Raw genomic sequence first — 27012 nt, 5'->3', positions numbered from 1 at the left:
TATCGTCAACTGTTTGCCAGATATTGGCTTGAGTCCAGAACATGGCCTTTTGGATCAAATGCCCTATCACTGCGCTACCAACAGTTACTCACCACCAGTACTTCATCTTACACCTTCCAATCTTAGCAAGGTGCACAAACAGTCTATCTTGCAGCACTAGCACTTGTGGAAGGAAGGATACTGTGGAGACATGGTTTTGTCAGCCTGAGGATTGTTTGCAAAACAAATTTTGACTCTTCAGCAGAGTGTACACTGTTTCCAAACCTTATAAATGATTAAAACTGTGTACCAGACTGGGACTCAAACCTGGTATTGTGCTTTTTGCGGAGAATCCAGTTACCAACTGAGCTATCATTTCATCAGTGCTAGTCCAGTGGGGGCATGCAGCTTTACTGTATGGATAAATGATGATGGTGTCCTCTTGAGTAAAATATTCCGGAGGTAAAATAGTCCCCCATTCGGGTCTCCAGGCGGGGACTACTCAGGAGGATGTGGTTATCAGGAGAAAGAAAACTGGCATTCTACGGATCGGAGCATGGAATGTCAGATCCCTTAATCGGCCAGGTAGGTTAGAAAATTTAAAAAGGGAAATGGATAGGTTAAAGTTGGATATATTAGGAATTAGTGAAGTTTGGTGGCAGGAGGAGCAAGACTTTTGGTCAGGTGAATACAGGGTTATAAATACAAAATCAAATAGGGGTAACACAGGAGTAGGTTTACTAATGAATAAAACAATAGGAATGCGGATAAGCTACTACAAACAGCATGGCGAATGCATTGTTGTGGCCAAGATAGACACGAAGCCCATGCCTACGACAGTAGTACAAGTCTATATGCCAACTAGCTCTGCAGATGACGAAGACATTGAAGAAATGTATGATGAAATAAAAGAAATTATTCAGATAGTGAAGGGAGACAAAAATTTAAGTCATGGGTGATTGGAATTCGGTAGTAGGAAAAGGGAGAGAATGAAATGTATTAGGTGAATATTGATTGGGGGATAAGAAATGACAGAGGAAGCCACCTGGTGGAATTGTGCACAGAGCACAACTTAATCATAGGTAACACTTGGTTCAAGAATCATAAAAGAAGGTTGTATACATGGAAGAAGCCTGGAGATACTAAAAGGTATCAGATAGATTGTATAATGGTAAGACAGAGATTTAGGAACCAGGTTTTAAATTGTAAGGCATTTCCAGGGGCAGATGTGGACTCTCATAACAACCTATTGGTTATGAACTGTAGATTAAAACTGACGAAATTGCACAAAGGTGGGAATTTAAGGAGATGGGACCAGGATAAACTGACTAAACCAGAGGTTGTACAGAGTTTCAGGGAGAGCATAAGGGAGCAATTGGCAAGAATGGGGGAAAGAAATACAGTAGAAGAAGAATGGGTAGCTTTGAGGGATGAAATAATGAAGGCAGTAGAGGAACAAGTAGGTAAAAAGATGAGAGCTAGTAGAAATCCTTGGGTGACAGAAGAAATATTGAATTTAATTGACGAAAGGAGAACATATAAAAATGCAGTAAATGAAGCAGGCAAAAAGGAATACAAACGTCTCAAAAATGATATCGACAGGAAGTGCAAAATGGCTAAGCAGGGATGGCTTGAGGACAAATTTAAGGATGTAGAGGCTTATCTCACTAGGGGTAAGATAGATACTGCCTACAGGAAAATAAAAGAGACCTTTGGAGAAAAGAGAACCACTTGTATGAATATCAAGAGCTCAGATGGAAACCCAGTTCTAAGCAAAGAAGGGAAAGCAAAAAGGTGGAAGGAGTATATAGAGGGTCTATACAGGGGCGATGTTCTTGAGGACAGTATTATGGATGTGGAAGAGGCGGTAGATGAAGATGAAATGGGAGATATGACTGTGTGAAGAGTCTGACAGAGCACTAAAAGACCAAACTCGAAACAAGGCCCCGGGAGTAGACAACATTCCATCAGACCTACTGACAGCCTCGGGGGAGCCAGTCCTGACCAAACTCTACCATCTGGTGAGCGAAATGTATGAGACAGGCGAAATACCCTCAGACTTCAAGAAGAATATAATAACTCCAATCCCAAAGAAAGCAGGTGTTGATAGTTGTGAAAATTACCGAACTATCAGTTTAATAAGTCACAGCTGCAAAATATTAATGCGAATTCTTTACAGATGAATGGAAAAACTGGTAGAAGCCAACCTTGGGGAAGATCAGTTTGGATTCCGTAGAAATATGGGTACACTGAACTTACGACTTATTTTAGAGCCTAGATTAAGAATAGGCAAATTTATGTTTCTAGCATTTGTAGACTTAGAGAAAGCTTTTGACAATGTTGACTGGAATACTCTCTTTCAAATTCTGAAAGTGGCAGAGGTTGGAGTTTATACATATACATATACAGAGAGCGAAAGGCTATTTACAATTTGTACAGAAACCAGATGGCAGTTATAAGAGTCGAGGGCCATGAAAGGGAAGCAGTGGTTGGGAAGGGAGTGAGACAGGGTTGTAGCCTCTCCCCGATGCTGTTCAATCTGTATATTGAGCAAGCAGTAAAGGCAACAAAAGAAAAATTTGGAGTAGGTATTAAAATCCATTTAGAAGAAATAAAAACTTTGAGGTTCGCCGATGACATTGTAATTCTGTCAGAGGCAGCAAAGGACTTGGAAGAGCAGTTGAACGGAATGGACAGTGTCTTGAAAAGAGGATATAAGATGAACATCAACAAAAGCAAAACGAGGATAATGGAATGTAGTCAAATTAAGTCGGGTGATGCTGAGGGAATTAGGTTAGCAAATGAGACACTTAAAGTAGTAAAGGAGTTTTGCTATTTGGGGAGCAAGATAACTGATGATGGTCGAAGTAGAGAGGATATAAAATGTAGATTGGCAGTGGCAAGGAAAGCGTTTCTGAAGAAGAGAAATTTGTTAACATCGAGTATTGATTTGAGTGTCAGGAAGTCATTTCTGAAAGTATATGTATTGAGTGTAGCCATGTATGGAACTGAAACATGGACGATAACTAGTTTGGACAAGAAGAGAATAGAAGCTTTCAAAATGTGGTGCTACATAAGAATGCTAAAGATTCGATAGGTAGATCACACAACTAATGAGGAGGCATTGAATAGAATTGGGGAGAAGAGGAATTTTGAAATGTGGTGCTACAGAAGAATGCTGAAGATTAGATGGGTAGATCACGTAACTAATGAGGAGGTACTGAATAGGATTGGGGAGAAGAGTAGTTTGTGGCACAACTTGACTAGAAGAAGGGATCGGTTGGTAGGACATGTTCTGAGGCATCAAGGGATCACCAATTTAGTGTTGGATGGCAGTGTGGAGGGTAAAAATCGTAGAGGGAGACCGAGAGATGAATACACAAAGCAGATTCAGAGGGATGTAGGCTGCAGTACGTACTGGGAGATGAAGAAGCTTGCACAGGATACGGTAGCATGGAGAGCTGCATCAAATCAGTCTCAGGGCTGAAGACCACAACAACAACAATCTAATAAAATTTGTGAGTGGATCGAGGATTTCTTGATAGAAAGCACACGGCGTGTAATCTCAGATGGAAATTGATCGACAGATGTAGAATGAATATTCGGTGTGCTGAAGCGAATTGTGTTGGGACCCATTCTGTTCATGTTGTACATTAATAACTTAAAATTGAAATTCACCCAAATAAGCCTCAAAATGTCCACCTGTATTGATCGACTCCTGTGTCAACCTCAACCAATAGGTGTCACTGGATGCGGATATGGAGGGGCATGTGGGCAGCACACCGCTCTTCCAGCCATTGTCAGTTTTCATGACCAGAGCCACTACTTCTTGACTACTACTCAGTCAAGTAGCTTCTCAACTGGCCTCATAAGACTGAATGCATCTCCCCTGCCAACAGCACATGGCAAGAGTTAGCCGAGCTCAATAGTGCATAACTTAAGTGATCAGATGGGAACTGGTTTTACCACTGTGGCAAGGTTATTGGCATATCAATGATCTGGCAAACAATATTAATGGTAATCTCAGACTTCCCACATCTAATGCATTTATCTATAATGAAGTACTATCTGAAAAATGCTGTGCAGATATTCAGTCAGATTTTGATATGATTCTAAATTAGTACAAGATTGGCAACTTCCTTGAAATGTTTGGAAAACTGTGCTCTTCACAAAATGAAGAAAAATGTTGTGTCCTATGATAACAATATCAACAAGTAACAGTTGGAAATGTTCAACTCATACAAATACCTGAGTGTAACAATTTGTAGGGATATTAAGTGGAATGATCACATAAGCTCAGTTGTAGATAAGACAGGTATAAGACTTCAGTTCACTGGTGGGATACTAGAAAAATGCAGTCAGTCTATAAAGGACATTACTTACAAAACACTTGTGTGACCCATCATACAGTATTTCTCAGGTATGTCAGACCCGTACCAAATAGGATTAACATCAGACATTCAGTGTATGCAGAAAAGGGCAGCACAATGGTCACAGGTTTGTTTGATTCATGGGAGTGTGTTTCTAGGATGATGAAGAAACTGAACTGGCAGATACTCAAAACTTCCATGCAAAATTTCAAGAACCAAGTTGAACTGAGGAATTTAGGAATGTACTACAGCCCCCTACATTTCCCATTATGACTAAATTAATTGCAGCACCCACAGAGCCATTTAAACAGTCAATTTTCCTGTGCTCCAGATTTGAATGCAATAAGATGAAACCCTAATGACTGGTTAAATTGGAAGTATCTCTGTCACACACTTCACAGTGGTTAGCAGAGTATGGGTGTGCATGTAGATGTAGTATGCTGTAAGGTAAGAATGCTGTTCATTCACGTCTTTGCACTCAGAAAGTGGGCCATACTACGCACTCAGGAATGTAATTTCAATCATGAGTTTGGGACTGGGGTTGTCTATGCCATTGAGGATCCACCAGTTTCAAAGACATGAGCATATAGAAGCTTTTACTCCATTATAATGTGAAATATCCATGAGAGTGTGATACTTGCACAAAATATTTTCCTTAAGCAATGCAAAAAAATCATCATTCTGAAATGCATACAGAAACATGCAGCATGTAGTGCATGACAAATAATGACATAATTATTGAAGGAAGGAAAATCAAGTTTTAGCATCCCACTGATAAAAAGTCATTAGAGATTGAGCACAAGATCAGATTGCACAAGGAACCTGGCTATGTTACTTTCAAGAAAATTACTGTGGTGTCTGCCTTAGGCAGATAAGGGAGACCATGGAAAACATAAATATGGATGGCTAAACAGTGCTTTGAATGCCCATGCTTCCAATTGCAGTTCTGTTCAAAAGTAGTCCCTGCACAATATTTCCACTTAAACAAATGCCACAACTGTATGAACCACTATTTCCTTCATTTGAATAAAATTAATTTTTTAAGTACATCATTACAGTTCTCTCTCTTTATGATTTCATTTATTTATTTTTTATGCACATATTCCATCAGTCCTTTTATATTGTGTTAGATATAAAGATCTATGACTCAAAAAGAAATATATAAAAACAAATAATATAGGAAATGTGGCAAGGGCTGTCAGGGAAAGTACAGCCAATTTCCAGAAAAACAGATGCAGACAAAATAACTAACTAAAATAACTAGAATGAAATCAGAAGCATAATGAAAAGAAAAGACATCAGAAAACATATAGTACAAGGATTATCAAGTGTTGTACAACAATGAATGGCAAATAAATAATCAAAATATAGTACTGGAAAGTTATGGCAGAATCGAAATAATTTAGAAGCAAAGGTAACAGTTCATGGAATTGTGGAGGCATTGAGTTGTCAATAGGCACATAAACAAGACTGAAAGCTTGCTAGCTTTTGGACAAATCTTTTTTTCAAACTAGAGCAATGGAGCATTGCGTATCAGCGGACACAATTTAGCTGTAGAAATGTGTGTGTGTGTGTGTGTGTAGGTCTAGGTAAAAAGAAAAAAAGAGTCTTCACATCTCTGTTACAAAATCATATAAGGAATTAAAAAATTATCAAGGAAATATATTTTTTATTTTATTTTTAAATAATGCAATGTTATTGCATAGACCTTTGATGTTATTTGTCGATGAATTTAAGATTTTAATACTATAGTCATGTACACCTTTTTGTAGTGAAGTCAGATGGTAAAGAAATTACAGCAGCAAGAAGTAATTACAAAGTAGTGAATGATTTACATAAGCGTTTTTTTCTTTAGCATACATACATTGCATCAAAGAGGGAAGTTCAAGTTTTCGCACCATCCCCAAAGCCATTCTCCATTGTCAAATGCTGGATATCCACATAGTAGATTCTTCCTCTGACAACTGCAGTAGGTAGGTCTGGTGAGGTATTTTGGATGACTGTGGAATTCTGTTCCCCAATTCTGACGAGACTGGTGGAAATTAGAAGCTGTAACCTTTGCCCTTGAAAAACTCACACCTCAAGAATGTACACACTAAGGGAGACAGCAGTCTGGATGTACAGAAAGTATCATCTGAGGCTGATACACTATCAATCAATCAACTTGGTGCGTCTTTCTGAAGGAAGCATTCACTTGAAGTACTTTAGGGAAATGGTAAAAAACATGAAACCTGATAGCTGTATTTTTATTTGAATCTCTTTTCCTCAAAATTTTGGTCTAGTGTGCCAATCCCTGCTTCACTTCACTTGGCCCTTCATTTAATAAAAACCTCTATTCTACTGCCCTGTTTACAACTTTCTTAGATCATCAATTTATTGTCTCCTGTCCATCTTTTGGCACAGATTTTCTTGCCCTACTATAGAAACTGTTGGAGCTCACATACTACCAATATAATATGTAGCATATACGTACAGTCATTCTCAGTTTCTGGAGAATAAGGGTTAAATATGAAAGCTATGAATACTGTTTGTTCAATTTGATGCAAAATAGTATCCATATAGTTTCACAAGTATAAATATAGCAATCACTCCTCAGGTGGAGATGAAATCCTTAAAGTTACACAGTCATAACAATAACAGAAAATGACTACTCCAAACAGAAATGTTTTATTTGGAAGGCTCTGACATCTACGATTTTACTTGCTACATATGATAAAAATAAATTTTCATTTGTCACAACTACATATTCTTGTACAACTAATATTAAGCAGATAGTACGTATGTCAAAGTACAGTCTCTGAATTTTGTTGTAGAGTGACTTAAGTATATGAAGGAGACCTTTTTTAGCCTACATTGCCAGTTCCTACTCACAACAGTGGCATTGCTACATATTAATGGCATTATTATGTTGATAATAAATATACTTATAGACAAAAGATCTTTGTTAAGATATTAGTTAAAGTTCGGCTGTTTTGTTACATTATTATTACAGTTTTATGCCTTTTTATACAGGCTGAAGCACATTACAAATGATATGTGGATGAGATACATGCTTGCTTTGCTTTGTTACGTTATCCTTGTCATATTTTACGCTTTCAAGCTTCTGTAAACCATTGTTTCCCAGTGGAATGTGAGGGCTATTTTATAATACTGATACGAAAACAAATAGCATGACTTGTTCCACTTTGCAGAATGACTGATAGAGCTTAAATATATTATAAAATTGTTTAATCTCTCCATACTGCTTCTATGTTTGCAGGTGAGGCGAGAGATGCACACAACATGAATGACATCAATAAAGGAGGCACCAATGGGAGCAGCAACAACAACAACATCAACAATACAGCTGGCAACAACACCAACTCCAACACCAACAATAACAGCACTCGGCGGCGGCGACAGCTGTTCAGCCGACACCACAGCACCCCGACAGCGCGAACAACTAACAATAATGCTGCCAACAACAACAACAATATAGCACACTCTATTGACGTTGACATTGATGGTGAGATCAATGGCGATGGTGGCAGAAGCTGCTCGCCCGTCGAAAACTTGCGCCGCCAGCTGCGGACCCTCGAAGACCTCGAAGACCAGTTCCCAGCTGCTAGCCACACAGACACATACCTGCGCTACCCTTTCTCTGACACAGGTATGATATTTGATTCCATGTTACATACTTCCCCCCTCTGTATCCCCCCCCCCCCCCAACACACACACACACAGTTCTCAGATATACAGCTTAAAGGAAGTTAGTGTTTCTGTAGCATGATTCACATGACATTGAAGTTACTCATGTTATGTTCAGTACCCTGTGAGTGAGCGGTCAACCAAATAATGGTCATCATTTAATGGTAGTCATTAGTCCATGTGAATGACAAATAGGTGTTCATTTCCAAATAAATCTGCTCAGACATTACAATGGAGTTGGTATGTGACTCAACTGCATCCACTCTGATACCACAGACAGGGCTGGAAAGTACGTTCTTGGCAGATGCACAACAAAGCTGATGCCCCTGGATATTTGTCATGTCGCCAAAGTGTAAAGGAGATGGAAGCTAGAGCAGCACACAAATCAGGTACTTTTTATATATTGGGTGAGCTGCAAGTATCTCTTTGGGAGAAACAGGAAGGAATAGAAGAGGGTAGTCCAAAATGGCCTTGCTGTGCTGGTACTGCGAACGGCTGAAAGCAAGGGGAAACTACAGCCGTAATTTTTCCCGAGGACATGCAGCTTTACTGTATGATTAAATGATGATGGCATCCTCTTGGGTAAAATATTCCGGAGGTAAAATAGTCCCCCATTCGGATCTCCGGGCGGGGACTACTCAGGAGGATGTCGTTATCAGGAGAAAGAAAACTGGCATTCTACGGATCGGAGCGTGGAATGTCAGATCCCTTAATCGGGCAGGTAGGTTAGAAAATTTAAAAAGGGAAATGGATAGGTTAAAGTTAGATATAGTGGGAATTAGTGAGGTTCGGTGGCAGGAGGAACAAGACTTCTGGTCAGGTGACTACAGGGTTATAAACACAAAATCAAATAGGGGTAATGCAGGAGTGGGTTTAATAATGAATAGGAAAATAGGAATGCGGGTAAGCTACTACAAACAGCATAGTGAACGCATTATTGTGGCCAAGATAGATACGAAGCCCACACCTACTACAGTAGTACAAGTTTATATGCCAACTAGCTCTGCAGATGATGAAGAAATTGAAGAAATGTACGATGAAATAAAAGAAATTATTCAGATAGTGAAGGGAGACGAAAATTTAATAGTAATGGGTGACTGGAATTCGAGTGTAGGAAAAGGGAGAGAAGGAAACATAGTAGGTGAATATGGATTGGGGCTAAGAAATGAAAGAGGAAGCCGCCTAGTAGAATTTTGCACAGAGCACAACTTAATCATAGCTAACACTTGGTTTAAGAATCATGAAAGAAGGTTGTATACGTGGAAGAACCCTGCAGATACTAAAAGGTATCAGATAGATTATATAATAGTAAGACAGAGATTTAGGAACCAGGTTTTAAGTTGTAAGACATTTCCAGGGGCAGATGTGGACTCTGACCACAATCTATTGGTTATGAACTGTAGATTAAAACTGAAGAAACTGCAAAAATGTGAGAAATTAAGGAGATGGGACCTGGATAAACTGAAAGAACCAGAGGTTGTACAGAGTTTCAGGGAGAGCATAAGGGAACAATTGACAGGAATAGGGGAAAGAAATACAGTAGAAGAAGAATGGGTAGCTCTGAGGGATGTAGTAGTGAAGGCAGCAGAGGATAAAGTAGGTACAAAGACGAGGGCTGCTAGAAATCCTTGGGTAACAGAAGAAATATTGAATTTAATTGATGAAAGGAGAAAATATAAAAATGCAGTAAATGAAGCAGGCAAAAAGGAATACAGATGTCTCAAAAATGAGATCGACAGGAAGTGCAAAATGGCTAAACAGGGATGGCTAGAGGACAAATGTAAGGATGTAGAAGCTTATCTCACTAGGGGTAAGATAGATTCTGCCTACAGGAAAATTAAAGAGACCTTTGGAGAGAAGAGAACCACGTGTATGAATATCAAGAGCTCAGATGGCAGCCCAGTTCTAAGCAAAGAAGGGAAGGCAGAAAGGTGGAAGGAGTATATAGAAGGCTTATACAAGGGCGATGTACTTGAGGACAATATTATGGAAATAGAAGAGGATGTAGATGAAGACGAAATGGGAGATACGATACTGCGTGAAGAGTTTGACAGAGCACTGAAAGACCTGAGTCGAAACAAGGCCCCCGGAGTAGACAACATTCCATTAGAACTACTGACGGCCTTGGGAGAGCCAGTCATGACAAAACTCTACCAGCTGGTGAGCAAGATGTATGAGACAGGCGAAATACCCTCAGACTTCAAGAAGAATATAATAATTCCAATCCCAAAGAAAACAGGTGCTGACAGATGTGAAAATTACCGAACTATCAGTTTAATAAGCCACGGCTGCAAAATACTAACGCAAATTCTTTACAGACGAATGGAAAAACTGGTAGATGCAGACCTCGGGGAGGATCAGTTTGGATTCCGTCGAAATGTTGGAACACGTGAGGCAATACTGACCTTACGACTTATCTTAGAAGAAAGATTAAGAAAAGGCAAACCTACGTTTCTAGCATTTGTAGACTTAGAGAAAGCTTTTGACAATGTTGACTGGAATACTCTTTTTCAAATTCTAAAGGTGGCAGGGGTAAAATACAGGGAGCGAAAGGCTATTTATAATTTGTACAGAAACCAGATGGCAGTAATAAGAGTCGAGGGGCATGAAAGGGAAGCAGTGGTTGGGAAAGGAGTGAGACAGGGTTGTAGCCTCTCCCCGATGTTATTCAATCTGTATATTGAGCAAGCAGTAAAGGAAACAAAAGAAAAATTCGGAGTAGGTATTAAAATTCATGGAGACGAAGTAAAAACTTTGAGGTTCGCCGATGACATTGTAATTCTGTCAGAGACGGCAAAGGACTTGGAAGAGCAGTTGAACGGAATGGACAGTGTCTTGAAAGGAGGATATAAGATGAACATTAACAAAAGCAAAACGAGGATAATGGAATGTAGTCAAATTAAATCGGGTGATGCTAAGGGAATTAGATTAGGAAATGAGACACTTAAAGTAGTAAAGGAGTTTTGCTATTTAGGAAGTAAAATAACTGATGATGGTCGAAGTAGAGAGGATATAAAATGTAGACTGGCAATGGCAAGGAAAGTGTTTCTGAAGAAGAGAAATTTGTTAACATCGAATATAGATTTATGTATCAGGAAGTCGTTTCTGAAAGTATTTGTTTGGAGTGTAGCCATGTATGGAAGTGAAACATGGACGATAACTAGTTTGGACAAGAAGAGAATAGAAGCTTTCGAAATGTGGTGCTACAGAAGAATACTGAAGATAAGGTGGATAGATCACGTAACTAATGAGGAGGTATTGAATAGGATTGGGGAGAAGAGAAGTTTGTGGCACAACTTGACTAGAAGAAGGGATCGGTTGGTAGGACATGTTTTGAGGCATCAAGGGATCACAAATTTAGCATTGGAGGGCAGCGTGGAGGGTAAAAATCGTAGAGGGAGACCGAGAGATGAGTACACTAAGCAGATTCAGAAGGATGTAGGTTGCAGTAGGTACTGGGAGATGAAGCAGCTTGCACAGGATAGAGTAGCATGGAGAGCTGCATCAAACCAGTCTCAGGACTGAAGACAACAACAACACAGTCTCCTTTCCAGCACATGATGGAAAGTAACTGATGCCGATGTAGAAGAACTGTTTCAGCTTTTGCAGTCTGAAGTGATACTGGGAAATAAGGAGAGGGAGGGGGGGTGAAGGGTTTGTTAGAAAGAGTGGTTGGAGTGTTGGCAATATATGAGGATATGGCCTGCGAGATTCATCTGTTTACCTTGCAAAATCCCACTCACATAATTCAGGATGGTACAGGGGACTCTTTTTGAGGTATGGCAGTTAAAGTAGACACATCATTAGCAGTTGGTGGTTTTGATGTGGATGGAGCTTTGTCTGGATCTATTGAGAGGTGAAGATAGATGTCTGAGAAAATGGCATATTAAGATAAAGATGATAAGACAAAACAGGTAGCACAAACGATGTTCCAGCTGTGAAGAAATGACAACATTGTCAGGCTTTGAGGTCCAAATCATATTGGTGTCAATGATCAACTTGAACCAGATGAGGGTTTTTAGGATCTTTGATGACTAAGAAGGCTTCTTCTATGGGGAAGGTGGCATAAACAAGATGACCTGTGAGGGTGGCACACTATTACCTCTGGCCATTACATCTTTTTCTGTGTATCTTCCTCTCAGTCGAGAGATAATTGTGAGTGAGGATGTAGTTTGTCATCAGTTTAAGGAATGGAGCGGTAAGTCTGGAGTTGCTAGAACATGAATTAAATTTATATTTACAAAATAAGTGCATCCTCTTATATGTTACTATTATTTTGCTGGTGTGTTTTTCATCTCTACCCCAATGCAAAACTTCAGTTGTTTTACCAGCTTCATAAATGTGTGATGAGTCATCTCCAACTTAATGCAAAACTTTAGTTGTTTTATCAGCACTGTAAGTCTGCAACCTTTTAAGAACTCAGAAGAATGACATCCATCATGTTGCAGCCGTGAACCTTATCAATAATGGAATGGCTTCTCCTTAAGTAAAATGTACTGTATTACAGCACAGATTACTGCCCCGTATAGTGGGCTAAAAGTAGGCAACATTTAAACAAGGGAAAGTTCAGTATGTAATAACAATAATAGTACCTTACCAAATATACGAGACATTCAGTCGCAGACAGGCACAACAAACACTGCTATACAGCTTAGCTTTTGGCCAAAAGCCCTTCTTCTGAAGTAGAAAACACACACACATTCACACAAGCACAAATCACAAATGCAGAATGTATGGCCTTTAGACTGAAAGTTAAAAGGTATAGCAGTCTTTTTGCTGTGACTTAAAGACTACCCCTACAAGCTAAAACACAAGAGAAGCAAGCAAAAATCTGCACTGCATTATACTCGTTCCCAGTTTTTGTGTCATCTCATAGTCACTGTAGACTTGCACCATGGGAAGCAAGGAGAAGATGTGGGCTTGGTATTAGAGTATTAGAGTTTCTGTCAGTTCCACTGACATATGGGGTGCAGGAAGAACGACTGCTTGAATATCTCTGTGTGCCTCTAATTGGTCTAATCTCATCTTCTTGGTCCCTACCAGAGTGATATGTAGAGGGCTCAAGATTCCCCAATTAATTCCAATTCTCAGAACTTCTTTGCAGAGTTTCACTCAATACTCAGTGTCTGTCTTCAAGCATCTTGCAGCTGTGATGAGCCACAATGACAGAAAAAAATCACAACACCAAGGAGGAATTCTGCAACATAAACAAAAGTTGGTAGGCTTGTTCCTATGTCTAAAAGATGATGTTTATTCAAATTTTGCACTGTAACATAAGAGTGGTGGTAGGAGCACCACTATGAGGATGCAACTCAGGTTTGCTTTAAATTCACGATGTAGTGGTCGTGATCATGTGAGATTTGTCATGGCAAGTTGATATTAGTTAAGACTGTCTTTAACGTGGCAAAGACACCAGTGTCAACACCTCATTGATTTTGAAAGAGGTCATGTAATAGGACCATAAGAAGCTGGATGTTCCTTCTGCAATATTGCAGAAAGACTTGGCAGGAATGTAGCCACCGTACATGATAGCTGGACAGCGACGGACACGAGAATTTACAATCACAAAAAGATTGGACTCTGGATGGCCACGAGGCACTGCCGAGAGGGTAAACCATAGTGCTCAACATATGGCTCTGGTGTAGTGTACTGTATCTGCTGCAGCAGTCTGAGCAGCAGCAGGCACCACAGTGACGCAATGAACTGTTACAAATTGGTAGCCCCAAGGGCAGCTCTGAGCCAGACGCCTCGTAGCATGCATTCCACTTACCCCAAACCACCACAGTTTGCGACTTCAATAGTGTCAAATGAGATCTCATTGGAGGGCAGGGTCGAGGTCTGTTATGTTTTCTGATGAAAGATGGTTCTGCCTCAAAACCAGTGAGAGCCAAGAGTTGGTTAGAACCTGAACCTACACTGGAGGGGAGGGTCATGATTTCTGGTATGATCTTACATGACAACAGGAGCACTCTCATTGCCATCCCACGAACCCAGACTGTAAAAATCTATGTCAGGGTGGTGATTCAACCTGTTGTTCCGCCATTCATGAACAGCATTCCAGGTTTTCAGAATGATGTATCAATAATCTTCTTCCTTGTATGTTTCATTAATAAAAACCACTCTGTTTTCAAAACTGATAGTACATACCATGATGACAATATGGGGTCAAAATAGGAATTACATAATAACCAGATTGTCTTTGTGCTTGTACAGAAGGGAGTAAATTATTCAGGAATTAAAGCTTTCAAAGCTGGCAGACACCAAAAGTCTTGCTCTTGAAACGCCATAATTTGAGAGCAAATTGAAAGAATACCTGTTGCAAAATAAATTCAACTCAGTTAGTGTAACTTTAGCATAAATGAGTGTGTATGTGTGTAGTTTCATTGTATAATTGACATTTTCCATTAGTGCAAGTATAAATACAGATTATTTTTTGTCATAAAAGGTATCATATTGACTACCAAGTATTGAGATATTATGAGGGACTTTAAAAAGTTACACATTATTATGGCATGCCAAGTAACTGTTATAGTATGTTGCACTACCTTCAGAGTCACACAGATACATGACACTATTTCATGACATAGTAACCAACTCTTGGTAAACAATGACCAGACTGTTCTACCAATTGTTCAGTTCCTCAACTACAGAAATGCACTCCTTGCTCATAAAGCCATTTGAGAACTGCTTTTTGAACATCCTCATCATTGGAAAATCTCTCCGTCCCCCCTGTTGTTCCTTCAGATTTCCGAAAAAATGTTGATATGGCATTGCATTTGGTCCATACATTACCAGAATTTCATGGTTAATCTATGTACAATTTAGCTGTTTTACCCACAAGAATCACATTAGTCCGCATATTTCAGCTCTGCGGTAAATATTCAGTTGCTGTGTACTTCACTCCCACGTTGTATTGCTCTTGTTGTGCAATAGTCTCAGTAAGAACAACAAGTGTAACTTAACTTTCTGAAGTCCCTGCATACTAATACAAACATCTCATAATGTATGCGTAAAGTTTAACTTCAAAACTTGTTGTTTTATGTATCTTGTTTATTTTCCTCTATTATAATGTAAAATTAATTGATATACTACTATCATGAATATCATTGTTAAAACAATGAGTTACCCTGTATCCCAGCATCTCTAATAAATAAAACAAAACAGATGTATAAAACTGTGCATACTGCACTGACACGGGCACATGTGGTCCTGGTGAACTACTTGTGAGCAGTAATTACCGCAGTGTGTTGTGGTATCTGAGAAATCTGACACAGATGTGATTATTGGGACTGTTTTCCTGATTTTGTCTATAAAATTTAATTTTGGTAAGACACAAAATAAATTCAGACATTTATTTTTAGGCACTAGAACATTTCCCACACTGTACCAACCATTTTGAATCATACCCTTTTCTTTATTAGTGTAATCACAATTCTACCACAAACCAAGAACTACTGCATTGCTTTTTGAACAACTAAAGTACTGCAGAGTTACTGTACTGACTTTTCCACAGTTTGGATTTACAAAGAGAAAAGTTGGAGATGAGTAGACAAAATAACAATTACTTCTATGTCCCTACTTTCTGAAACAATTTGTTTTTCTAATTTGTATGTCCATGGGCCCTGTAGTCATTGGTGCTGTAAGTGGCTGTGTCTCACTCATCCTCAGTTTACATATTTACATTACATATGTTGAGGAAGAATTATATATTTTTACTGTAATTTATTGCACCAATCCTGCAATGAAATGAAATACAGCATTTCTACTAATCTAAACTTACATATTATTATTTTCAGTGAAACAAATACTTACCTATGTGTTCTCAAAGAACCTGATTTCATGGTTACCAATGTGTTACTCCTGTCTGCAAAATTATAGGGAAGTTTGGCAGCTCAGAGCTTGAGTTCTTCCGACATCGCATTCACCTAGAACGAGACTCGGTTCGTCGAGCTAAAGATTTTTTGCGGATGCAGCGAGACAGTTTCCAGGCTCGACAGAATGAGCTGAGGCAGAGGCAAGAAGGGAGAGGACCGTCTGCGAGGTCTATGCTTGATCAGTTATATAAGGTACTGTTTATATTACAATATATATAAAAACATTCATTATTTATCATATCCAATTGCACATATATATACATGCATATTTAAACAATACCATTAATTTTAGCTTTTAAATTAAAGAAGTTATCTATTGAAATTTTTCTTGTGGTCTTCAGTCCAAAGACAGGTGTGATGCAGCTCTCCATGCTAGTCTATCCTGTGCAAGTCTTTTCATCTTTTCGTAGGTACCGCAGCCTAAATCCAACTGAACCTGCATACTGCCACTTCCCTCTACAACAAATCCTCCCCATACTTCCCTCCATTACCAAATTAACTATCCCTTGATGCATCAGGATCTGTCATATAAACTGATCTTTTAGTCAAGTTGTGCGACAAATTTATTTTCTTCCTGATTTAATTTCACACTTATTCATTAGTTATTCAATGTACCCATCTAATCTTCAGCATTCATTGGTACCACAACTTTCAAAAGCATCTATTCTTTTTTGAATTATTTATTCTGCACGCTTCACTTTCATACCAGTCTACACTCCAGACAAATATGAAGAAGGAGGTGGGGAGGCAGGTGGGGAGAGGCGGAGAGAGGTCCGATGAGAATTATGATTGAAAACTGGGACACAAATCCTGAAAGGTAGAGAAACACTGTCCTAGTTAAGTCATAGGGTTTGTAGTTAGTTAGTTAGTTACATGTTTCATAGATCATTTGAACAATTCTTTTATCAAAATGATATGAAGAGAGTCAGTCTATATGTATAAATTATTAGCAACATCAATGAACACATTATCATTTTGTTCCTACTTGTGCAATGGCACTTAAAGACAAGCCTCCTTTTTTAATTGGCTACCAGTTTTCAAATAGAAATTTGTCAGTGGAATAGAAGGAGTTGTCCAGGAGCAGTGACTTTAAATTAGATTTAAAACTTATTCATTACCTGTCATACATTTGAAGCTATTGGGCAAATGATCAAAAAATTTTATTGCTGCATATTAACTCCTCTCTGAGCCACTAACAGCTTTAACAATGGCTAATAAAGGTCATTTTTTCCTCTACAGTTGTAGGCATGTACATCACTGATCTTCTCAAATTGTGATGGATTATTTATGATGAAATTTCATTAACGAAAATATGTATTGTGATGGTGCAGTTAAAATGCATAGCTCCTAAAATAGATACTTACATGATGCCCATGGGTGAACACCACATACTATTCTTGCTGCTTGCTTTTGTGCAATCAGTACTTCCTTTCTAAATGATGACTTACCCCAGAAAACTATTCTGTATAACATAATAAGTGGAAAACTGCAAAATATGCCAGGAGGTTGATACATTTGTTTCTGAGATTAGCAGTTATACAAAGAGCAAAAGTAGTTGACTTAATTGTTTGAGAAGCTCAGTAATGAGCTTCTTCCAGTTCCAATTTTACATCAATACATTCATCCAGAAATTTGGAGCATTCTATCCTACTTACTGACGCCTGCTCATGTGCTACATCAGTTGTCAGTATGACTCTGTTTGCTATACAGAACTGAATGTAGCGCATTTTTTTCAAAATTTTGGGAGAGTCAATTTTCAGAGGGCCACTTAATAATTCTTTAAAAACTCCTCTGTTGTTTTCTCTCTAATGGGATTTATTATAACACCAGTATCACCTGTCAAAAGTAGCAATTTTGGTTGTTGAATTTCAAGTGAAAGGTCGTCACATATACAAGGAATAGGGTTGGTCCAAAAATTGAACCCTGGGGGACCCCCGTCGTGGTTTTTCTTTACCTTTCCAAACATTTCTTAATTATTCAGGGCAACCTTTTTCATTTGCATTCTGTTTGTCAAGTATGATTAAAACCTGTCATGTGTAAATGCATGAGTTCCATAAAACTTGAGTTTTTCTAAGAAAGTATCATGATCTACACAATCAACGGCCTTGCAGAGATCACAGAAAATACCAACTCGAGATGTATTATTATTTAAGGCTTGTACAATTTGATGAGAAAATGTATAAATAGCATTCTCAGCAGAGCAACCTTTGCGGAATCCGAACCATGATATGCTAAGTAAATTGTTTCCACTTAAGTGTGTGGCTACTCTTAAGATAATGAGAGGGAATTGTACCGGCAGGAGGAGCGGGAGCTGACAGACATGGAGGTGAGCCTGCACCGCACCAAGAGCCTGCTGGGGGAGAAGATCATCCGGCTGCGCCACCTCGAGCAGTCCTTGCAGCGAGCCGGTGAGATTGCTCCCGACGGCAAGGTGGACAACGCACATCCTATCTCCGGTGGGCCAGGAGGGACGACACTCAGTGACCTCTCATCTCACAGTGGGAGCTCTGGGTTCAGTAGCACAGAGCTTGCAACAGACACACAAGGTAATATAGAACAAATAGCTTAGCCCCCCCCCCCTCTCTCTCTCTCTCTCTCTCTCTCTCTATCACCCAAATTGTCTTTCCATTGTCAACTAATTCTTATATCTCTGATTAAATGATCTTCATGCCAATGATAGTCTCTCTTGTCCTTCGTTTTTTCCTAATTTTTAAATCACACTGCAGCAACACTCCCTGGACATAAACAATGATGATGTAATACTTATTCTAATGTGTAAAACTTTTACTGGTCGACCATTACAACAAAGCACAAGGGGCATACCTTGACTGTTAACCTTGAATATTTCAAGCACTATTGAATTTAGCAAAACAATGTTTTCAGTGAATGCTTGCACAATGCATTTCACTATTCTTAATTACAGGCTTCGAGGGGTTGTAGAGAGAAATAGTAGATAAAGTTCTGATAAGGAACCCATGTCCATAAATGTACCATTTAGATATAAAATATGTGTGAAGAACAAACCACTTTCAAAGGTTCGGCTTCACAGAAGGGGATGCACAATACAAGTATTGGATTGCGATCTTCTTTCAAATACTATTTTCATCTGACTACAACAATGTCTGTGACAAACTGGTACATTTGTAACAAGGACAATTGAGTGCAGTGCCCCATGGACATACTGCATGCTCAACTTTGAAGGGGAAGTCCTTCGTCACAGAGAAGAGAACCCAATGTTGAACATTTGAAACATTTCCTGTGCCATTGGCTTCTGTGGTACACACAGGAACAACAAAAAGGCTGCTAAGCAAGTAAGCTTCTAGCCAAAAGGCCTTCTTCTGAATTAGACAAAACACACACACACACACACACATGATAACTGTCTCTAGCTGCCGAATCCAGACTCTGAGCAGCAGCACATTATGGGAGAGGCTGACAGGGTGGTGGGGGTAAGGAGGAGACTGGGGCACGGAGGGGGAGGGATAGCAGCATAGGGGTGGCGGATGGCAAAGTGCTCCTTGTGGGATGGGGTGGAGCTAGGCACCTAAGATCAGTTGGAATGTTAGAGTGAGGGAGAAAGGGGGGGGGGGGGATGGGTGGAGAGAGGGGAGAGGGGAGTGGAAAAGGAGAGAAGTAAAAACAATGGGGGATGTGTTGCTGGAATAGCTGGCTGTGCTGGAATGGGAACAGGGAAGCATTCCCACCTTCACAAGTCAGAAAAACTGGTGTTGGTAGGAAAGATCCAGATGGCACAGGCTATAAAACAGTCACTGAAATAAAGAATGTCGTGTTGGGTGGCATGCTCAGCAAATCGGTGATCCAGCTGGTTCTTTTCCACAGTTCGTCTGTGGCCATTCATGTGGATAGACAGCTTGTTGGTTGTCATGCCCACATAGTTGTTGCAGCTTAGCTTGTAGATCGCATAATTGGTTTCGCAGGTAGCCCTGCCTTGTGACTGGACTGGAGTGGAAGGATATATGAGACAGGCCTTGCATCTAGGCCTATTATGGGGATATGAGCCATGAGACAAGGGGTTGAGAGCAGGGGTTGTGTAGGTATGGGTGAGGATATTGTGTAGATTCAATGGATAGTGCAGAATACTATTGTGGGACGGGAGGGAAGGATAGTGGGTAGGATGTTGTGGTTGGCAGGAGAGCCAACACCGTGTTACTAGAGGAGGCCGAAAGGCACGTGTTTTAGGTCACACAGGCTGGCATGAGGTCTGGAACATGACAAGGAAATTAGAATTTAGAAAAACAGACATAGCTGGTGGAATACTTAACTTTAATCCATTAATGATGAACGTTGGTTTTGACGGTACATGATTCACAATATCAATAGTAACTGATACTGGTGCCTTGCTAGGTCATAGCATATGACGTAGCTGAAGGCTTTGCTAAACTATCATCTTGGCAAATGAGAGCATATTTTGTCAGTGAATCATCACTAGCAAAGTCGGTTGTAACTGGGGCGAGTGCTAGGAAGTCTCTCTAGACATGGCGTGTGGCGGTGCTCGGTCTGCAATCACTGATAGTGGCAACACGTGGGTCTGACGTATACTACCGGACCGCAGCCGATTTAAAGGCTACCACCAAGCAAGTGTGGTGTCTGGCGGTGACACCACATAGGAAATTAGGACATTCCTCATTTCAGGGCACAATGAGAGGTAGTCAAAACCCTGCCACAGAAACTAATTCAGTTGCTCCAGTCCTGAGTAGTACTGAGTCATGAGGCTAATGCTCCTCTGTGGCTGGACGGTAGAATGTTGGGTGGTGGTTGTGGTGGTGGTGGGGAGGGGGGAAGTGACTGGAGACTGAACATCTCCACTATATGGTGTGTAGCAATCTATTAAGCAAAACGACCAAGATTGCTGGCACAGCACAGTTTCAGCTGCAGAGCAGCCGACCATAGATTGGAAAAATATTCAAATCATTTCCATTTTCAAGAAGGGTTGTCAAACAGATGCATGAAACTGTAGACATATTTTACTGATATCAGTCTGTTGTAGAATTTTGTAACAAGTGCTTGCATATTATGACCTTTTGGAGACCAAAATCTTCTCTGTATGAATCAACACAAGTTCTGAAAACAACAGTTGTATGAAACACAGCTTCCTCTGTTTGTCCACAAGACACAGAAAGCAGTACACACTGGTCACCAGATCGATGCTACATTTCTTGACTACTGGAGAACATTTGATTCAGTACCACGCTGTCACTTATTGAATGAAATATGAACATACAGAATATGAGGTGGTATGTAAAATTTTTGGGACTGGTGCTCCCATCTGTTGAAAACCTTACCTTTGGATTAATGGTCACCCTCACCCTCAAAGTAGTTCCCATATGCACGTACACACTGGTCCCAGCAGTTCTGCCACTGGTCTAACATTTTCTGGAAATCCTGTTCTTTGAGGGTGTTTATCACTGCCAGTGATGCTACTTGAATCCTGACTAGAGTGTTGAACCAAAGGCCTTTCAATTTAAGTTTCAGTTTTTGGAATAGTGTGAAGTTGCAAGGTGCCAAATCTGGTGAGTACGGTGGGTGGGGTACAACTGCCATGTTGTTTTTTGCCAAAAAGGTCCTGGTGAGCAAGGACGTGTGACAGGGCACATTGTCGTGATGCAGCAGCCAGTTCCCTTGACGCCAAAGTTCGGGCAGTCGTCACTGCACGTTTTAATGTAGCTGTCACAAAACGTCACAGTAGTTTGTGGAATTCGCTGTTTGGTTGGGTGGGACAAATTCTTTGTGCACAATTCTCTTGGTATCAAAGAAAACGATGATCATGCTCTACGCCTGTCTCGCTTTTTTGGGTCTTGGAGAGCCCAGGCTCTTCCACTGGGATTGTTGCTTTGTCTCTGGGTCATAACCATAAATTCAACTCTCGTTGCCAGTGACAACCCATGACGAGAAGGTTGGATCATTAGATGCGGTCTGACAAAGGTCCGTGCACACTTCAACATGCTGTGCCTTCTGATTGGCAGTCAAGATCCTTGGCACAAATTTTGCGGCAACACGATGCATGCCCAATTCATCAGTCAACATTCATTGACATGTCTCATAACCAATACCCACTTCATCCGCAAGGTCTTGAATGGTTCGACGTCAATCCACATGAGCCAACTGTTGAAGTTTGGCAACAATGTCTGGCGTTGTATGGCTAATGTGCCTTCCAGTTTGAGCATCATCTTTGATGTCTGTGTGGCCAGCCCTGAACTGAGCATGCCACTCAAACACACACGTACAGTTCATGCTCTGTCCCCCATACACTTCTCGAATCATTGCAAGGGCCACCGTAGCATTTTTCCCGAGGTTCGCACAGAATTTGATACACATGCGCTGTTCTGTTTGCGAATCCATCCTAAAATCACCACACACCAAACACAGAGTATTATGGAAATCAATGTGGACATGCAACATGTCCTCCCGTCTGAATGCCACTCCGCACACTGACTCACCAGATATGTAGCTCTCGCCACCTAATGGTGCAAAGATCTACTGTCCAGATGGCAGCACCAGTCCCAAAAATTTTGGATTCCACCTCATATGAGACAAACTTTGTGATTTGATTGAAGAGGTGCTGACAAATAGAGTGCAGCATAGCATTCTTAACAGAGAGAAGTCTTCATATGTGACAGTAACTTTGAGTGTATATCAAGGGACAGGTGTAGTGAAATGCAGGAAGATCTATGGAGATTTCTTAGTACAGAGACTGGCAGTTGACCAGAATTAAAGATCAATGGGCATACACTGGATGAGACTCCATTTGTGAAGTTCCTGGGTTTCAGATGGATAATAAACTGAGGTGGCACAAGCATAGTGGTAAGTTAGTTATAAAACTCAGTTCTGTCTGCACTGAGAGCTATGACTCTCTATATTGAACTGAAGACTAAATTGTTAGCATACTTTACATACTTCCTCTCAGTTCTGCGCTATAGCATAATCTTCTGGGGCATTGCAGCTAAGATGGAAAAAGTGTTTATTCTGCACAAATGTGTGATAAGAATATTGTGTAAAATTGATAACCCAATATCTTACAGAAGTCTCTTCAGGGGCATAGGGTTCTTAGGGGAAGTAAGAACTCCATGACAGTATTTGTGATTAATAATAGGAGTGTACTTAGGATGAACTCAGCAGTTCACAATCTTAATACTAGAAATAGAAATAATTTGCATATGGACTGTGTACCTCTTTGTGGTTCTGAACATATTTTTATATTCTGCCGTGAAAATTTTCTACAGACTGCCGGTGGAAAGTAAAAAAGTACCTCACTAGCCACTCCTTCCATAATATATCTAAATACTTGGACTCAAGAACATAAGTTCTGTCTAACTGTAATATTTGTATCAGATAGGAACAGTGGCACTTTTCACAGTAGGTGTTTCTCTCCTAACATACAAAAAATGGTTTACATAGCTCTGATCACTATGGGACTTAAAATTTGAGGTCATCAGTCCCCTAGAACTTAGAACTACTTAAACCTAACTAACCTAAGGACATCACACACATCCATGCCCGAGGCAGGATTCGAACCTGCGACCGTAGTGGACGCGCGGTTCCAGACTGCAGCACCTAGAACTGCTCGGCCACACCGGCCGGCCCTAACATACAAACATGCGGATATACATCACATTTTCACTCTAAGACAATTGTTTGAAAAACACTGGGAATACAGGTAGGACAAAGATGTCTGAAGTCTGTTTGTTGATTTTCAGTGTGCAAATGACAGCATCTGCGGAAATAGCATATACACACAGCATGGCTTCAGAATCGCTGAGAAGCTAGTGAGAATGATGCTAACTTGTATGGATTGGTCAGGGGCAGCAGAGCATTTCCAAGGGGTCATCTTAGAAACATCTGAGATTGAGAAAGGTCTCAGACAAGGGAATGCTTTCTCATGTGTTCTGTTCAGTGTCATCTTAGAGAAAGCGGAAACACTTTTTTGCCACCAATCCTACCAATCAGACTCAACCAAAGACCAATGTTGAACCCTGCCTAACTCAGTTCACTCCTCCATCCAACCGTGATCCACCCCCACTGCCCCCAAATCACCCCCCCCCCCCCATTAACTTTCCAGAATTTCTTAACCTCAAACCTTGCCTCACCATCATTACCCAAATCCCTCAACATGCAAACTAAACTTACATCCACAGAAAGAACTGCAGTCCACCATCTAAAACTGATCTCGCCCCCTTATAATTCTAACTGTGTACAAAGGCTCCACCAATTTTGTTTTGAACCACAAGGATTACCTGGCAGAAGGACTCCACCAGCTGTCAGATGCCACCTACAAACCTTGCCACAGTGACTCTATTACAGAAATCCAGCAGGCTCTGTAGTCACTACTCAAATCCTTAGGCCCATCCCAGAAACTCTTCCCAGAGTCCATCTCCCTGCTCACCCCTACCAATCCCCACACTCCTACCTTCTACCTGCTTCCTAAAGCCCATAAACCTAACCACCCAGGACGCCCCATTGTGGCCTGTTACTGTGCTCCCACTGGGAGAATCTCTGCTCTCATAGACTAACACCTTCAACTTATTACCCAGAACCTACCCTCCTATATAAAAGATACCAACCATTTACTCCACCGATTCTCCATAGTTCCTGTCCCTTTACCACAAGATGCCCTGCTCATCACTATTGATGCCTCTTCCCTTAACACTAGCATTCCTAATTCCCATGGCCTTACCACTATTGAACACTACCTTTCCCAATGCCTAACAGATTCCAAACCAACCTTCCTAGTCGCCATAACCAACTTCATCCTCACCCACAATTACTTCTCCTTTGAAGGCATTACCTACAAGCAAATCCACATGGCACCATCCTATGCCAACCTATTGATGGGACATCTAGAGGAATCCTTCCTAAAAACCCAGAACCCTAACCCCTCACCTTGTTCAGATTCTTGATTGAGGGTGAGGACACCCTATCCACATTCCACCAGCTCCTCAACAACTTCTCCTCAACAACTTCATGATCTTGATTGAGGGTGAGGACACCCTATCCACATTCCACCAGCTCCTCAACAACTTCTCCCCCATTTGCTTCACCTGGTCCTACTCAAGCCAACAAGCCACCTTCCTAAATATTGACCTCCATCTCAAAGATGGCTACTATCTATCATCAATACCTCCACTTCAACAGCTGCCACCTGTTCCATACCAAGAAGTCCCTTTCGTACAGCCTGCAGTGATCAGTGGTCCCTCTCGAAATACTGAGAGTTTTGCTGAAGCCTTCACAGACCATAATTATCCTCCCAACCTTGTACAAAAACAGATCTCCCATGCCTTAACTTTCCAGTCTCCCACCACCTCCTAAAGTCCCACTGTCCGGCCACAGAGGAGCATTCCCCTCATAACTCAGTACCACCCAGGACTGGAGCAACTGAATTACATTCTCTGCCAGCATTTCGACTACCTCTCGTTGTGCCCTGAAATGAGAAATGTCCTGCCCACTATCCTTCCCATTCCTCCCACAGTGATACTCCACCATCCACTGAAGCTACAAAATATATTCGTCCATCTTTACACAACCCCTGCTTCCAACCCCTTCTTCCAACCCCTTACCTCATGGCTCACACCTCTGTAATAGACATAGATGCAAGACCTGTCCCACACATCCTCCCACCACCACCTACTCAAATCCGGTCACTAACATCACCTATCCTATCAAAGGCAGGGCTACCTGTGAAACCAGTCATGTGAACTACAAGCTAAGCTGCAGTCACGGTGCTGCATTCTATGTGGGCATGACAACCAACAAGTTGTCTGTCTGCTTAAATGGCCATCGACAAACTGTGGCCAAGAAGCAAGTGGACCACCCTGTTGCTGAGCCTGCAGCCAAACATGACATCCTTCATTTCAATGACTGCTTCACAGCCTGTTCCATATGGATCCTTCCCACTAACACCAGTTTTTCTGAATTGCACAGGTGGGAACTTTCCCCGCAATACATCTTATGTTCTCGTAACCCTCCTGGTCTCAACCTTTGTTAGTCATTGTCCTCACTCATTCAGCCCCTTCCCTGTTTCCATTTCCAGCACTAAACAGCCGTCATTCTACCATCGCACTCAGTCTTTTTACTTCTCTCCTTTTCTGCCATCCCCCCCCCTCTCCTTTGTCCCCTGCCCTCCCTCTAACCTGCAGCACTTCACTGTCCAACAAAACATACCCTCAACCCCTCCCCCTCTCTGCCCCAGCCTCCTCCTTACTCCCATGCAGTCGTCACTCCCATTATACACTGATGCTGCTGCTCGCAGTGTGGTTTCAGTTGCCTGAGATTGCAGTCATGTGTGTGTGTGTGTGTGTGTGTGTGTGTGTGTGTGTGTGTGTGTGTGTGTAGCTACATCCCTTTTCAAGACATCTACCTTTCCTTTATTCTATTTGTAAAAGATGAATGGGAAGATATGGATTCATTACCATTCTCAACCTCTCTAATATTGTCTAATCTGGCCCTCATGCTCACTACATGAGGTAAAATTTGAAAAAGTAATATGAATCTCATTTTCTCTTGTAATGTGAGCTCTCAGAACAGCAACTTATTGCATCATTGGAGTTTTTTTCAAGGATTTCTGGAATGCTCTGATGCTATTGAAATACAAGGGGCAGATCTTCCAGTGTATTGCTAGCCTCCACGTGCTGCTTACGCCACATTGTCCATCTATCAATACAATGGAAGCAAGCACGTTACATGGGACTCTAAGTTTTACTTCACTGGTTTTATACAGTTGGTGTCTACTGGGTATTATAATATATCCTATGTGGTGTTATCCAGCCTGGCTCATTCTGTGGTCATGCTTTGTACATTTTTACAGGCATCTTTTGGGTGTACTCAATTTCATTATGACAAGCTACCGTGTGGTTCAACTTTCCCAGAAACTGGGATTCCATAATTGTCCATCTACATTATGGAAATATAACCATTATAAACCTGAAGATGTCTGCTCCTGGTAGCTGAGTGGTCAGTGTGGTAGACTGTCATTCCCAAGGGCCTGGGTTCGATTCGCGGCTGGGTCGGAGATTTTTTCCACTCAGGGACTGAGTGTTGTGTTGCCCTAATCATCATCATTTCATCCCCAACAATGTGCAAGTTGCCGA

General features: G+C 40.9%; 1 protein-coding gene across 3 annotated transcripts in view; it reads left to right on the top strand.

The window, feature by feature from the left end:
- LOC126292231 (centrosomal protein of 164 kDa) overlaps positions 1-27012 on the top strand; it is a 625143-nt gene that overhangs the window by 585611 nt on the left and 12520 nt on the right. For all 3 annotated transcript variants that reach the window (XM_049986106.1, XM_049986107.1, XM_049986105.1), the window contains exons 19-21: positions 7609-7998; positions 15915-16102; positions 18210-18456. In XM_049986106.1, the coding sequence (XP_049842063.1) occupies positions 7609-7998; positions 15915-16102; positions 18210-18456 (825 nt within the window). The remainder of the gene's footprint in view (positions 1-7608; positions 7999-15914; positions 16103-18209; positions 18457-27012) is intronic.

The sequence above is a fragment of the Schistocerca gregaria genome, chromosome 9 (genome assembly GCF_023897955.1).
Source record: "Schistocerca gregaria isolate iqSchGreg1 chromosome 9, iqSchGreg1.2, whole genome shotgun sequence".
Taxonomy (NCBI): Eukaryota; Metazoa; Arthropoda; class Insecta; order Orthoptera; family Acrididae; genus Schistocerca; species Schistocerca gregaria.
Note: the sequence above shows the minus strand (reverse complement) of the source record. Positions and strands in the feature narration are given on the sequence as shown.